This window comes from Ursus arctos, unplaced genomic scaffold (genome assembly GCF_023065955.2).
Source record: "Ursus arctos isolate Adak ecotype North America unplaced genomic scaffold, UrsArc2.0 scaffold_3, whole genome shotgun sequence".
Taxonomy (NCBI): Eukaryota; Metazoa; Chordata; class Mammalia; order Carnivora; family Ursidae; genus Ursus; species Ursus arctos.
The window spans coordinates 97,869,395-97,883,325 of record NW_026622985.1 but is presented as its reverse complement, the minus strand read 5'-3'; the positions used below and the strand labels follow the sequence as shown (position 1 = coordinate 97,883,325).

The 13,931-nt window shown below is 49.7% G+C and overlaps 1 protein-coding gene across 6 annotated transcripts in view; it reads right to left on the bottom strand.

Annotated features, from left to right (window-relative positions):
• Window positions 1-13,931, bottom strand: part of ACTR3B (actin related protein 3B) — an 81,139-nt gene that overhangs the window by 15,510 nt on the left and 51,698 nt on the right. For all 6 annotated transcript variants that reach the window (XM_057304575.1, XM_026479204.4, XM_026479206.4 and 3 more), the window contains one exon: window positions 13,166-13,258. In XM_057304575.1, coding sequence (XP_057160558.1) covers window positions 13,166-13,258 — 93 coding nt within the window. The remainder of the gene's footprint in view (window positions 1-13,165; window positions 13,259-13,931) is intronic.

The window sequence follows — 13,931 nt, the reverse complement described above, 5'->3', positions numbered from 1 at the left end:
TCACGGCCGCCCACACCGGAGCAGCGCAGGGAAAGCCATGAGGTTGAAGTTATGTCTGGAATATGCTGAAGAGAGACTGTGAGGACAGGTGCATAGAAAAAGCTTCTCAGGACTTGCTGTACAAGGAGAGTAGAGAGAGGGAGGGGTGGGGGCACAGGAAGTGGGGCACAGACAGCTTTGAGAAGTAGTGGCCTGTTCTAGGCTGCCTGGAAAGGACCCCACGGCAAGGGGGGACCACACGAGTGACATTCGGGGAGGCATCCTCAGGTGTCCACAGGGAGGGCTGGCCCGAGGTAAGAGTGGGAGGGATAGTAGGGGTCTGGTCCTTTGTGGGCCATGGATCCCTTCCCACAATCATGTTCTTAAATGCATAAAATAAAATGTGTAGGGTTACAAAGGACACCAACTGTGCTGAAATACAATCACCAAAAATCAAAGACATCACGGCGCCTGGGTGGCTCAGTCGGTGAAGTGTCTGCCTTCAGCTCAGGTCATGATCCCAGGGTCCTGGGATCGAGCCCCACACTGGGCTCCCTGCTCAGGGGAGTCTGCTTCTGCCTCTGCCTCTGCTTTTTCCCCCTGGCTTGTGCTCTCTCTCTCTCTGACAAATAAATAAAATCTTAGAAAAAAAAAAAAAACTTTCTGACGCATGACAGTAACTTAGACACTTGTCACGGGGCAACAAGAGCTAGCAGGTCTTCTGAGGAAGTGAGGTGCATGGGACGACAGGTCACAGTGCCGGCCGCCACACCTGGAATGCGGCGTGAAACCCCAGGCACGACATCTAGTTAGTGACACCACTTCCTTCCAGCTGCTCCGGCTCCTCCTCTCACACGGCACACCTACTCCTGAAAATCCTGTTGGCTCTAACTCCAAAACAGGACCCAATGTGACCATTCCCACGACCTCTGTGACTGTGTCTTGCTGGGCAGCTAAGGTAAGCGGACTCCTGACTTCCGTCCTGACTCTACACGCCACTTCCACCAGGGCAGCCATGACTCTCCTGTTACAACTCGTCATATCACGTCACCGCCACACTGAAACCCTTCCAGTGCCTTCTCCTCTCTCAGGGCTGAAGGCAAAGCCCTTCCAACAGTTCACAAGACCCATGGCCGCGACACAGACTGTGTACTGCGTAATTCCAGGGCTGCCATTCACTTAGACCAGGGGTTGGCAACTCCGTTCATGGGCACTGACTCTTCGTACAACCTATGAGCTAAGAACAGCTTTTACATTTCTAAGCGGATGGGGGCGGGGGGAGAAAACACACGAATAATACTTCATGACACATGGAAACTGCAAGTCTGTGCTCAAATGTCACCCACCACCTAGAGGAGACCTAGTCTTCCAACCCCATCACCCCCATTCTCCTATCTTCCTCCTGAGCACTTACCTCTTTTACCCACCTGTGGATTTTTGTCGAATGCTCCCGCAAGAGTGTAAGCACCACAATGGCAGGGATTGTCCCGTTTTGGTCACAGCTGACCCTGCACGGCCCAGAACAATGACCAGCACACAGCAGGCTCCCACAGGTACTGCTCAATGCCTAAGTGAACTAAAGCACTGTGCATGTGCGTGTGCAGGCACCAGGCGCACCCCTGCCTAAGGCTCTTCACTCGGAGCCTTCCCTTGCCTCAGCCACGCCTTCTCCCACCCCGCTAACGGTCCTACTTCTGCCCTGGACTCTCAGTCAGTCGGCTTCAGCTGAGGGGGACTCTTCCCTGTATTTTCTCAATGGAAAGGCTTGATGAAGGCCAAGAAGAAAAATTCAAAATGCACTAAGCTGCTGAAAGTCATATCAAATCTGACTGCTGATTTATTAAGTCACAGAATTCCTCCCTTCCCTCGTAAATGAATCAATTCCAATAGAAACATGCGTATTTCATACAACTGCTTTACTGGAATAAAAGAACTGCAGCATTTCCTCCGAACTGAGCCCACATCCATATTCTGTCACTTCAAGTCCCCGGTCTGTCCCACTCTGAACAGTAATCAGCACTCACTCGCTCACAGGGACCCATTATCTACTCTACAGCAGGGAACGGTCCCATCCAAGCCTTTCTTACAGATTAAAGTACCGAGGATCAGCAGTTAAGGACCTGGTCCAAAGCCACACAGCTAGGACGCTGCAGCTCTGGCTCCAAAGCCCATGCGTTTGCAGAATACGATAAAATAATAATATTTACTTAGTACTAACCGCACAGCATGCACTTTATTTATCCTGTGTCAGCATTACCTGAGCGCATCCTCACGGTAATTCCATGAGACAGTCGCGTACTTATGCCCATCCTGCACCGGAGGAAGCAGAGGCTAGGAGAGCCCGAATAGTTGCTGCCGTGTCCTGACTGCCCCCAAGTAGCTCCCGGCAGCTTGGCTCCAGAGCCTACGCTCCTAAGCATTATACTTCTCCAGAAACGCTAAACAAAAGTGAATCTTCGATGTGATTCATTCTAAAGGCAGTTTAATTTAGAAAATGGACCGAGTGATTCCCCATCACAGAGAACGAGAGCAGTCAGTTTCCCAGGTCAGAGTCCCAGCAGTCAGGACGCCTTCCCAATCAGCACCCGACAGTATTCCTCCTGCAAGCCCATTGCGATTTTGACCGGAGATCTGCGAGTGATCAAAGACCTGTTGACCCAGACGAGCACTGTAGCCAGCAGGCACCAGTTGTGCTCCTGTCTGCAAATTCTCCCGTCGGCCAGGCGGCTCAGAGAGCATCGCTAATGACAAGCCGCCGTGAGTGTCAGATGATGTTCTGGGAAGAAAGAGATCTTGACCTAAGCTACAAAAGATCAAAACCCTAATGTAAGAGCAGAGTTGGATACTGAAACAGACACAGGACGGAGCATCGGAGCCCATTAAAAATAATGTTTTTGAAGAATGCTGATTACTTAAGAAAATGTTCACAACATAATGCTAAGTTAACATATAGGACACGAGATATACATGTAGCACAGCTGATCTACCTGTTCGTGTTTCCAAAACATGAGAAAGAAAGCTCGTCAAAGTAATGATAAGCAATGACTACAGAGGAGTGACTTCCGTTTTCTCTACGAAAGATGGTATTTCTCAAATTTTCTTTCTTTTTTTATTATGCTATGTTAGTCACCATACAGTACATCCTTAGTTTTTGATGTAGTGTTCCATGATTCATTGTTTGTGTCCAGTGCTCCAAGCAATACGTGCCCTCCTTAATACCCATCACCGGCCTAGCCCATCCCCCACCCCCCTCCCCTCTGAAACCCTCAGTTTGTTTCCCAGAGTCCATAGTCTCTTGTGGTTCATTCCCCCTTCTGTTTACCCCCCCACCAAATGCATTTTAAGTGGGAAACAATCATCTTTGCTCATCTATAGAGTATAAGCTTTCTAGACTTTCTTACGATGCAGTGCCCTACTTGCTGAATGGCCATGAATCCTAAGTGCACAGCACTCCTCTCACTCTGTGTGATTGTTCGATCTGTTTATTTGGGTCACTGGGGTGGCTGGATTTTTCAGTAGCCCTAGGCAATTATAGTTAATACCTTACTTGGCTGCACAAATGTTTGTTTCATGATGGCGAACAAAAGTCTCAATTATAAAACCCCTCCACATGCATGGTGCACTGGGTGTTATACGCAACTAATGAATCATCGAGCCTTACATTGGAAACCGGGGATGTACTGTATGGTGACTAACATAATATAATAAAAAAATCATTAAAAAAAAAAAAAACCCTCCACAAAGAAAGGTCCTGTCTTTCTGTTAGGAAAGACTAGGGCAGCATGCGCCATTATAAACACCACACCTAACCTGTTGGCCACCTGAAGCCTACGTCAGAAAGACTTGAAATCTAGTATGTATTATCAGTAAGTTCATTCAATCAACACCTAACATGGCATTAAAAATGGCAAAAATTCCCATTCCTGTAATGCTAAGTAGATCCTGGGCTAGAGACTATTCTTATTTTTAACCCAGTCTGACAGACATACACTGCCACCTACCCACCATGCTGTGTAACTTTAACCCGCTTCCTCGGTTCACTGCAGTGCAAAGTAGAAAGCTCACCGGGGAGTCTCTCCCCCCCCCCCCCCCCCGCCGCTCACGGCAGGTCAGATTGGACCTGCCGAGGACTCCATCAGAAGCCCCGGGGAAGGGGAACCCCCATACTGTATACTCAAAAGGCTGTCCCTCTTTAGGGACAAGAGCTTCCGGACTCTCGAGCGGAACCCAGAGGCAGCAATCCCAGCCAAGTTTGAACAAGCCTACCTCTAAAGCGTGCACTGCAGGACGCAGCGCCGTGTCCCAGAGATAAACCAAGTGAGCCTCCAGGGCGGCTCTAACAGCTGCCTGAGTTGGGGGACGACACAACGAACGACAAATGTCTCACACGAATGTCTGCACACCCTCTCTTTCCCTCATGACCCCTCTTTCTCCTGCAGCTGCTGTAATCTTGTCCCTGCCCAACTCCTCCCGGGCCACTCGCCTCTTCACCGAAAACCCAACAGCCACCTCTCCACCCTCATCTTGCGTGGCCTCTCAGTGTCCCCTGACAAGGCTGATGACAGTTATCTTCCCTCGGCTTCCAGAGCTTGCTTTCTTCTTTCTTCAACTACTCCCTCCTAGCTTCTGTGAGGGTTAACTTTACGTGTCAGCCTGGTCCGGCTGGAATGCCCAGTGATTTAATCAACATTACCCTAGACATGGCTGTGAAGGCATCCGTAGATCCAGTGAACGTACCGAGTACCCTCACCAATGTGGGTGGGCCTCATTCACACAGGTGAAGGCCTGTCTGAAGAGCGGAAACGGGGTTCCCACAGAAGGAATCCTGCCTTAAGGCTGCAGTGTCAACCCCACCTGAGTTTCCAGGTGCCGGCCTGCCCTAAACATTTTGGACTTGCCAGGCTGAAAGCAGGTCAATTCTTTAAAATAAATATACAGAGAGCTAGAGCAAAATCTGATAGATAGATAGATAGATAGATAGATAGATAGATAGATAGGTAGATAGATAGATAGATAGATAGATAGATAGATAGATAGACAGATACATACATACATACATACATACATACAGATGGGGGGGTATATCCTGTTGACTGTTCCTCAGGAGATCCTGCCTGATGGCCTCCTTGGCCTCCCTTCTCTGCACAACCCTTACTATCTGACCTTCCTGTGGGCTGGACCCAAGGTTGTCTTCTCTTGTCACCTGTATACTCTCCCTTGGTGACAGTCACATCGATGATCCTTGAAAATCTAACTCAGATATTCCCGAACCTCCAGTCTGTATATCTAACTCAGTATCACTGGAAGCTGGGACTCATCTTCTGACCCCTAAGTGGGCTCCCCTTCTCCTGCATTTCCTATCCTAGTAAATGACATCCCCATCCTCCCAGATGTGCAGGTAAGAAACCCGAACCTCTTCCCCACTAATCAAAACACCATCAGACACTCCAGAGCCTCTCTCTCATTTCTCTCCACTCACCCAACTTCCTCCATATCTCCCGCCACCTTCCCCAGCCTGGGTACCCTCCTACCTGGCCTGCAGTCTTCCTGGCCCCAATCATTTCTTCTGCTGTAGCGCCTCTAAAACTTAAATCGGATTGTGTCACCTCCCTGCACAAAACCCTCAATGCTCTTAGGATAAAAATTAACTCCATGCAAGGTCCCTCCAGGCGGACATGCCACACCACCCCGGAACCCCGTTTAGAACACGGTGGTTCACATCGCCCCCTGCTGTTGGCCGCATGCACATCCCAGGCTCCACACCCACAACTCCCATCCTTCCGGTGTCAGGTCCAGAGATGCTGAATGCCTTCCAGACCTACACACGCTCTGCCGTCCTTCAACCCTGGCCCTGCAAACAGGTTACTTCCATCAACTAGCATACCCTTCCCCTCCTGGTGCTACATTCCCTGCTCCAACCAGGAGGTCACACCAGCCTTCAGGACACAGAGTGGGTCTGAGCAGTCCCATGCGGCAGCCCTTAGCCACATATGGCCATTTATGTTTAAACTTAAGTCAACAAAATTCTAAATGCTGTTCCTTAGTCGCACTAATCACATCCCAAGGGCTCCTCAGCCACACGTGGCTAGTTGCAACTGTATTAAACCACACATAGACCGTGTCCACCATCACAGAAAAGTGCATCAAGTGCGCAGCTCAGACACCACTCACCAGGAGCTCTCCCTCACACCCCCATCGGCGTGAGCGTCCCCCTCTGCGCCCTCACAGCTCACTGCCCATGTGCTCACCGCCTACAGTGAGGTCTGGCCTTGCGAAGGTGCTCAGTGCACATCTACTCGGCATTGTCAACACAGTGGACGTGTCACTGATGCCTTCACCACTCAGGTTACAATGAGCTTCTGAAAGCCCATGGCTTGGCATGTCAACATCCCATGGTGGGACCCCCATGGCGGCCATCACTGCTTCCCCCCAGTGACACGAGAACCGTGCAGTTCCAGACACGTCAGCAGGATGCACCATGGAGAGTTACGGGGGATACAAGTGTAAAGTCAGGGCTGAACCAGCAGAGTTCTGGAACCTTCTCTGCCCACTACCCTGTCCCAAACAGAGCAGCTTCCCTCTTATCTGTTCACATGTCAGACTTGAATTAGGATTTCATCTGAATAAAAGGCCTATTTAGAAAAGGGTTGGAAAAAATAATACCTTAACATATGTATTTTTCTCTCTTAAATACTAAAGATATTTGAACTTACTTAATATTAAGAATGAAAATAATAAATATAATTATCATTTACTTCGCAACATGCTTCTCTGATTTAAAAGGCATTATCATAATTAAAATACTTATATCCAACTCAAGCCATTTGCTACAGAAAAACCACTCCTTGATCTATATCGAGATGTGTTCGCATCTGCTTGACAAACAATGAATAAGACTTTTTAACAACTCCCAACCCACTACGTGCTAAGGCACATTTAACAGTATCTCATCGCTGGCCCTCCCTCCGTCCTAGATCTGTTTCCGACTACCTTCAGTACCACCTTAGAATCCACCCGAAACAGATCTCTGAAACGCCTGCCCTGCTCTCCCACTGCCACCTATGAAGTCTGTCTCCCTGCTCACCGCCCCCAGGCCAAGCCCTCAGACTCTGCTCAACTGTCCTCCCCCTCTGCAGCCTTTCAGGATCCCCTCCAATTAAATGCAATCTGCCTCTTCTCTCAATTACCATAATTTGCATGACTCACTTTAAGGACATTGAGCTTGTAGTGGTTCCACTAGAATTATTTCAGTATTATTTGTAGCTTTTTTATAAGCTCTTGAAGACAAGAACCACCTCTCATACACACATCCCCTAATTTAGCAACAATAGAGTCTTGTATTTAGTGGGCCACTCATATTATCTGACAAACGGAATTCAGAAGTAGAAGATACCCAGTTACACTACAAAGCAACTCAAACTTGGCTTTGCCCTCAAGTAAAGCATACAAGTCTACACTGACTTGTGTCACTACAGTGACTACACACACTGACTAATCCGGGAATGAGCTAGCTGCTAACAGTGGTTCTCAATTTAGCTGCACTTTAGAATCACCTGGGAAGCTTTTAAAATCCAGATGCCCAGGCCCAGCCCAGTTACATCAGAATCTCCAGGGTGGGACCCGGGCATGTTGTATTTTAGCGCTCCAGGGGTGTTGGCCATAGGCAGCCAGGACTGAAAACTTCTTGTTTCCAGAAGCACCTGCTCCTTGTAACGACTTGGCCTTTTGGGGAAATCACAGGCCTAACCAAGACTGGGCCCTCACTCAAGTCCCCCCATCCAGGCCCCACTTCCCCAATCTAGCAGCTGAACAGAGAAGGGAAACATGTAAATACCTATCCTTCTCATCTACAGGCCAGAACGAAATAAAAATTAGATTAGGACGACCGTCATCTAAAAAATTATGGGGTGCCTGGCTGGCTCAGTCAGTAGAGCATGCAACTCTTGATCTCGGGGTTTTGAGTTCAAGCCCCACGCCGGGTGTAGAGATCACTTAAGAATAAAAATCTTTTTTAAAGATAAATAAAAATAAAAATGAGAAGTTGTTTTTATAAAGATTCTAAGTTTTCAAAGTCACATCTTATTATAAGATTTTATTTATTTATTTTTATTTATTTGAGAGAGAGCACGCGTGCACAAGAAGGGGGGGATCAGAGGGAGAGGGAGACTCTCCGCTGAGCAGGAAGCCCGATGCGGGACTCGATCCTGGGACTCCAGGATCAAGACCTGAGCCAAAGGCAGTCGCTTAACCAACGGAGCCACCCAGGTGCACTGCCACCTCTATTCTATTCTCATCCGTCCACATCTCTGCTTTCTTGTCTACAGGCCTGAGTAAGGTGTTAACTCAAGGGCCAGGAATGTCTCAGGTGTTTTCAAAAGAGCTCAAAACAAGCCTCCTCCTGCTCTCTTCCTCCCAAGAAACCACCAGCGGTTACCGGGAGCGGGTCTGGTAAACCTCACAAGCCCTGGCCGGTTGGGAGAACCGGCCACAGACAGACAACTACGCCTGAAGCCGAGGGCAGACCCTCAGGGGAGCGAGGAGCTGGCTCGGCGCTCCTTCCTGCTGGGTGTCTAGCAGCGGCCCGTGTGGGACTGCGGGGACTGGAGGGGCAGCGCATGGTGGCTTCGGGGTCAGGAGCCCAGCACCTACAGCTTGGAGGGGCAGCCTACCTACGCGGCTAGCGCACCGCCGGGAACATCACCTCGTTGGTCATCCCAACAGCGCTGGCAGGTCACCTCAGTGGGCATCCCTGTCACGTGGCCAGCTGTGCCGCCAGGCCACGGGACCAAAGGAACAGAGTGGCTCTGAACCATGAAGCCCCAGGAGAGCCGTCAGGACCGCACACAGTGGGAGCCCGCAGGGACAAGGGGCGGCAGGTCGGGAAATGGTGTCGGCAAGCACAGGCCGAGCGGCCCGCCACTCTGTCCGCTGCTGGTGGGAGCCACGAATGCCTGCAAGTGAAAGGCACCCGGCAGTAACTTTTCATGACATCTTTCCTCCAAGAGCTCAGGACCGCAAGCAAATGACGAGGGCACACCTGACACACGCAGCTTGGTGAGACCTGGTCTGGAAGGTGTTAGGGTTGGGGCTTTCAAAAGTAATTATCTCTACCTCAGGCTGATGTTCTCATAAAGTTCCTAGGAACACAGCTCCTCTGGCCGTCTGTGCGTCGTCCACGGCAGCTTTGGCAAAACGGAGCAAACGCAACACAGAATGAATGGCCTGAAAAGCCAACAATATTCACCTTCTGGCCCTTTTGCAAAACAATCACCCTGAGGAGAAAGCCCTACAACAGCTGCTTGCTGGCAGGTGTCTGGAGGCCTCTCCATTAAACCTCAATGTCCCCATCAAGCCCGTGTTTTGGAAACAAGTCCCTTTCGTGGTGGCCATGGCGGAGGCCGCGGTGCCCAGCAGACCTTCCAGGCGGCACAGCTGGCCACGTGACAGGGATGCCCATGAGGAGAGCTGAGGTGGCCTGCCAGCCCTGCACAGGTGACCGATGAGGTGATGTTCCAGGCAGTGCCGCCCCACACCGGATGTGTCCCTTGAGCAAGCAAGGAAACCTCCGCTGCTGAGCACAGAGATCTCAGGGTTAAGTTTTCCCATCACACATTCTAGTCCACTCTGGTACCTCACAAAGGTGGCAAAGGGGTGTGGTCCCCTCTGTGTCCCTCTTTCCCCACAGGGCACAGAGCCTGGCCATATGACAAAGGAGAAAAACGCGGTCAACTCCCCCTGGTCAACCCTACTTGAATTCTAAGCCACCTACAAGGCTGCGACAACCCCGCAGAGGCCGCCACAGAAAAACTCAGACTGACGGAGCGCAAGACTGACTCAGCACAAACGGGATAACAGTGACCAAGCTAACACCCTTCCCAAACCACGGGGGAGAGACGACAGTCCTAAGGGTGAAGTGGTCAGGGACAGGCTTTCCCTCTTTGGAGAATCATCCTCCTTCCACATTTGACATAATTTTCAGTGTCATGTGTTGAAAGACGTGGGACATGGCCTGGACCCAGAATCCGGCCACACCGCCGAGCAGCTCTGTGACCTCCCCTGCACTTACCTCCTCGCAAAGCTCCATCTTCTGATCTGTAAGCAAGACCACTGTCCTCAACAGGCGTGTGTGAGGATTCAAAGACCAAGTCCCTGCACGTGACGGGCCTCGGCAGACACAGCAGGGCCGCCTGGAGCCAGCGGCCCCTCACAGGGGGAGAAACCACAGCTACCTCGCGCCGAGGCTGTGAGGAACACGCTTCCGCCAGGTCTCCACACGAACCGACACTCGGTAAATAAGCTGCCGCTATTTATTAAATGCTCACTTAAATCTGCGAATAATGTGATTTTTTCAAGAGAAATCTGTTCAGAGATGGAGACACTCAAGGTTGTTTCTGAACAAGGTCAGGGGCATCGGATAGCAATTAACCACGAAAAGCAAATCTGAAATTTCCTATCATTTAAAAAATTACATTTAGAAACTCACTTTCTCCAACTTCTTGAGCACAGGATTGAGAGAAATCTGAGACTTTAAAAATATGTTGGGGTGGGGCGCCTGGGTGGCTCAGTCGGTTAAGCATCTGGCTCTTGGTTTCCACCCAGGTCATGATCTCAGGGTCCGGAGATGGAGCCCCAAGTCGGACTCACGCTCAGCAGCGTCGGCTTCGGATTCTTTTTCTCCCTCTGCCCCTCCCCCATTCACTCTAAATAAATAAATAAATAAAATCTTAAAAAATATATATGTTGGGAAATGCAAGTAACTGGGTTAATGCCCTTGCGTTAGTCCCGCTGCCGGGCCTGACCCACCCCCACCACACTGCACCCCCGCCTCCGAAGCCCGCCGCCCGACCCCCTACACGGCTCTGCGCTCACCTCCCCCAGCCCGTGGCCGAGGGAGCGGCGCGCGCGGCCACCAGCGCCAAGCGAAGGTCTCCCCACGCCTCGCACCCTCCAGGAGGAGGGCTCTGAGGCCAAGTGACCAGCTCGCAGCGCCTCTCTCACCCCGTGAGCGTCACTGGGTCTGAGCAGCCTGGGGCCGCCGGTGACACAACCTCTGTGAGGTGACGACGGGAGCCCAGCTGGAAGCAGGGACGGCACACGTGCCGCTGCTGCGGCAGCTACATAGAAAGCGGACGGATCCCCCCAGTGGTGAGGCGGCCAAGTACCTGGATCGGAGCCGCCTCTGCGAGGACTTGCTCGTTCCCAGCCCCCAAATTCACTTTCCCTCCTCCCCTTCGTAAATCGTATCCGCTCCCACCTAATCCTCCTTCTCCGACGACCCCGTCCGGAGCACACTGCTGCTAGCGACTTCACGACCCCGCGCCTGGAAATGGCGTCCCAGAGCAACTACCGTCAGACAGGGAGAGGCGGGCACCCCAGGGAAGAGACGAGAGGCCCACTCCTTCAGGGGAGCCAGGCAGAACACGGTGAGAGGAGACACGGTCTCCTCTTTTCTAAGCTGCAGAGACTCCGCTCCGCGCCCAGCCTGACCAGTCCCAGTCCCTGGGGTTAAGGAACCTGCCCCACGACAAGAGACGCTAAGCGCGACCAAAGAAGGCCTGAGAGCGACCTGCTCCACTCCGCTCAGGCACCTCAGCTTCGTTCGCCCATCGCTGGGACTCGGTCCACACAATCTCCAAGGCCATCCCTTCTTCGAGAATTCTAGAAACCCACTGTGAACTCCAGCGTCATGAGAAAGACCTCGCCCCACCACGAGCGTCAGTAGCCGCTGGTGGGAGCTGCGCACACGTGCTCCCGGCCTTCGCGCCGAGGAGACACGGCTGGAGTCTAGCGAGAGTGAAGAACGGGGAGAAGGGCACGTGCTACTCGAACAATAAAAACGTGAAGCCGCAATCCCCCAGTCTGTCGTCAGTTTCCCTTTCTTGCACATTTTACTGGAGGAGAAAGATGTTAAGAATATGCAACAAATAAAAATATCATTATAATTTGTTTTCACCCATAAAAACTTATCTACATAGTGAATTTTTTCCAATAATAAAAATAACATTTGTTAGGAGCGCCTGGGTGGCACAGCGGTTAAGCGTCTGCCTTCGGCTCAGGGCGTGATCCTGGCGTTATGGGATCGAGCCCCACATCAGGCTCCTCCGCTGAGAGCCTGCTTCTTCCTCTCCCACTCCCCCTGCCTGTGTTCCCTCTCTCGCTGGCTGTCTCTATGTCAAATAAATAAATAAATAAATAAATAAATAAATAAAAAATAACATTTGTTAACCATGAAATTTCCAATAATTTTAAAACACAAAAAGTAGAAAGTAAAAGCTATCCATTCCTCACCCCCAAATATACTCCACAATCATTCAAATCCTTTTCTTATATGCACATGCAAACCCTATTTTTACATAAAATGACAATACTATGTGTAAACTGTATAACTTGCTTTCTCACTTAACAATACACACTGTAGACATCTTTTCATTTGAACTTATACAGATTTACCTCACTCTCCTTAAAAACTGCATAGTATTCCGCTGCACAGATGAAAAAAGACTCAGTGGCCCTCCTCCCTGAGCCTGATTCTCTCTCCTGTCATGCTCCCCCACCTGAGGCTGGGTTAGGTGGGCCGGAGCTGTGCCTCCCACGGCTGACAGTGCGACACGCTCAGATAGAAGCCAGTTTACGCTGAAGGCCTACAGAACTCCACCTTCTGCTCTCATACGTGGCTGTCAGTAATATTTCCTTTTATCCTACAATGACACGGGCTAGCTTTTTCTCATTTCAAGGTCCAAAATTCCTCACAATCAAAGAATTTTGGAGAAAATGTTACATGACCATTTTCTCTTTGACTGTTTCATCTCAGGCTCGAACTTCTTCTGGCAGCACCACATTTGGCACCAACCCTAAATATACATGAACAAGATGAGTGGTTTCATGGAAAGTGTGAGGGGAAGGAAACGTCTATCTTTCAACCAATATACCTGGTTAAGGTTGTCTGATTTAAAATACAGCTTGCCAGATACGAACAGAAAATCCTAGAATATTTAAATTAAATATTTCTGGTTAACTGAGTCATATTTCCAAATATTTAAGTCATCCCCAGTCAAAGAAAAATATTTTACCATCACACTGGCCTTTAACAAAGCCTATCAGACAAGAGTGAAATAGGAATGTCTGCATATTCTTTAATGCTGAAATGTGAAATGAAATCAAAGCACCTTACCCAAGCAGCTTATACCTTATACAGCGGACGGCGCACATCGATGGGGCAGTTCTGTATTACTTCATCAACGACATCTGAGATGGATTCCATAAAATCTGGATTGGCAAACTAAATTTCATATAAATATAAAAGAAAGATTATAGCTTTCTCTCAATACGACAAAAGAAAAACTTTTTAAAAAGTAACTTTAACAAATACAGAATTTACCATACCATAACTTTAACAAATACAGAATTTACCAACAAATACAGAATTTACCATACCATCACATTGGAATGTACAATATGTCAAATGAAGCCCACGTGACTGTGTGTAGTGATGAAGACATATGTCCCCTCAAGAGAGGAGATGGCTGGGTTTAGTGAAGGAAAACTAGCAAAGTGAACAAAGACCAGCCCCGCACTAGGAATACGCGGTGTATCATGCTAATAAGAGACTATCGCATGGTATGTAACGAGAAACTCCATGAGTATATAATGAGCATAACACGTAGGAATACTCACATCGTGAAAAAAATTAGCCAAGACAACAAAAAAGCCCCACAGTCAATGAAAGATCACTGTCGCGGGCTAGAAGATGGGCGGAGGGGTGCCCTTTCTGATGACTGTGGTGGGTTTTTTAAGCATGCTCCACGCCCAGCTCACGACCCTGAGCTCAGAACTCACAATCCTGAGATCAAGACCTGAGCTGAGATCAAGAGTTGGACACTTCACCGACTGAGCCACCCAGGTGCCTCCGACCTGATGATGGTGGCTTTAAAATGACACAACCGACATGGTAA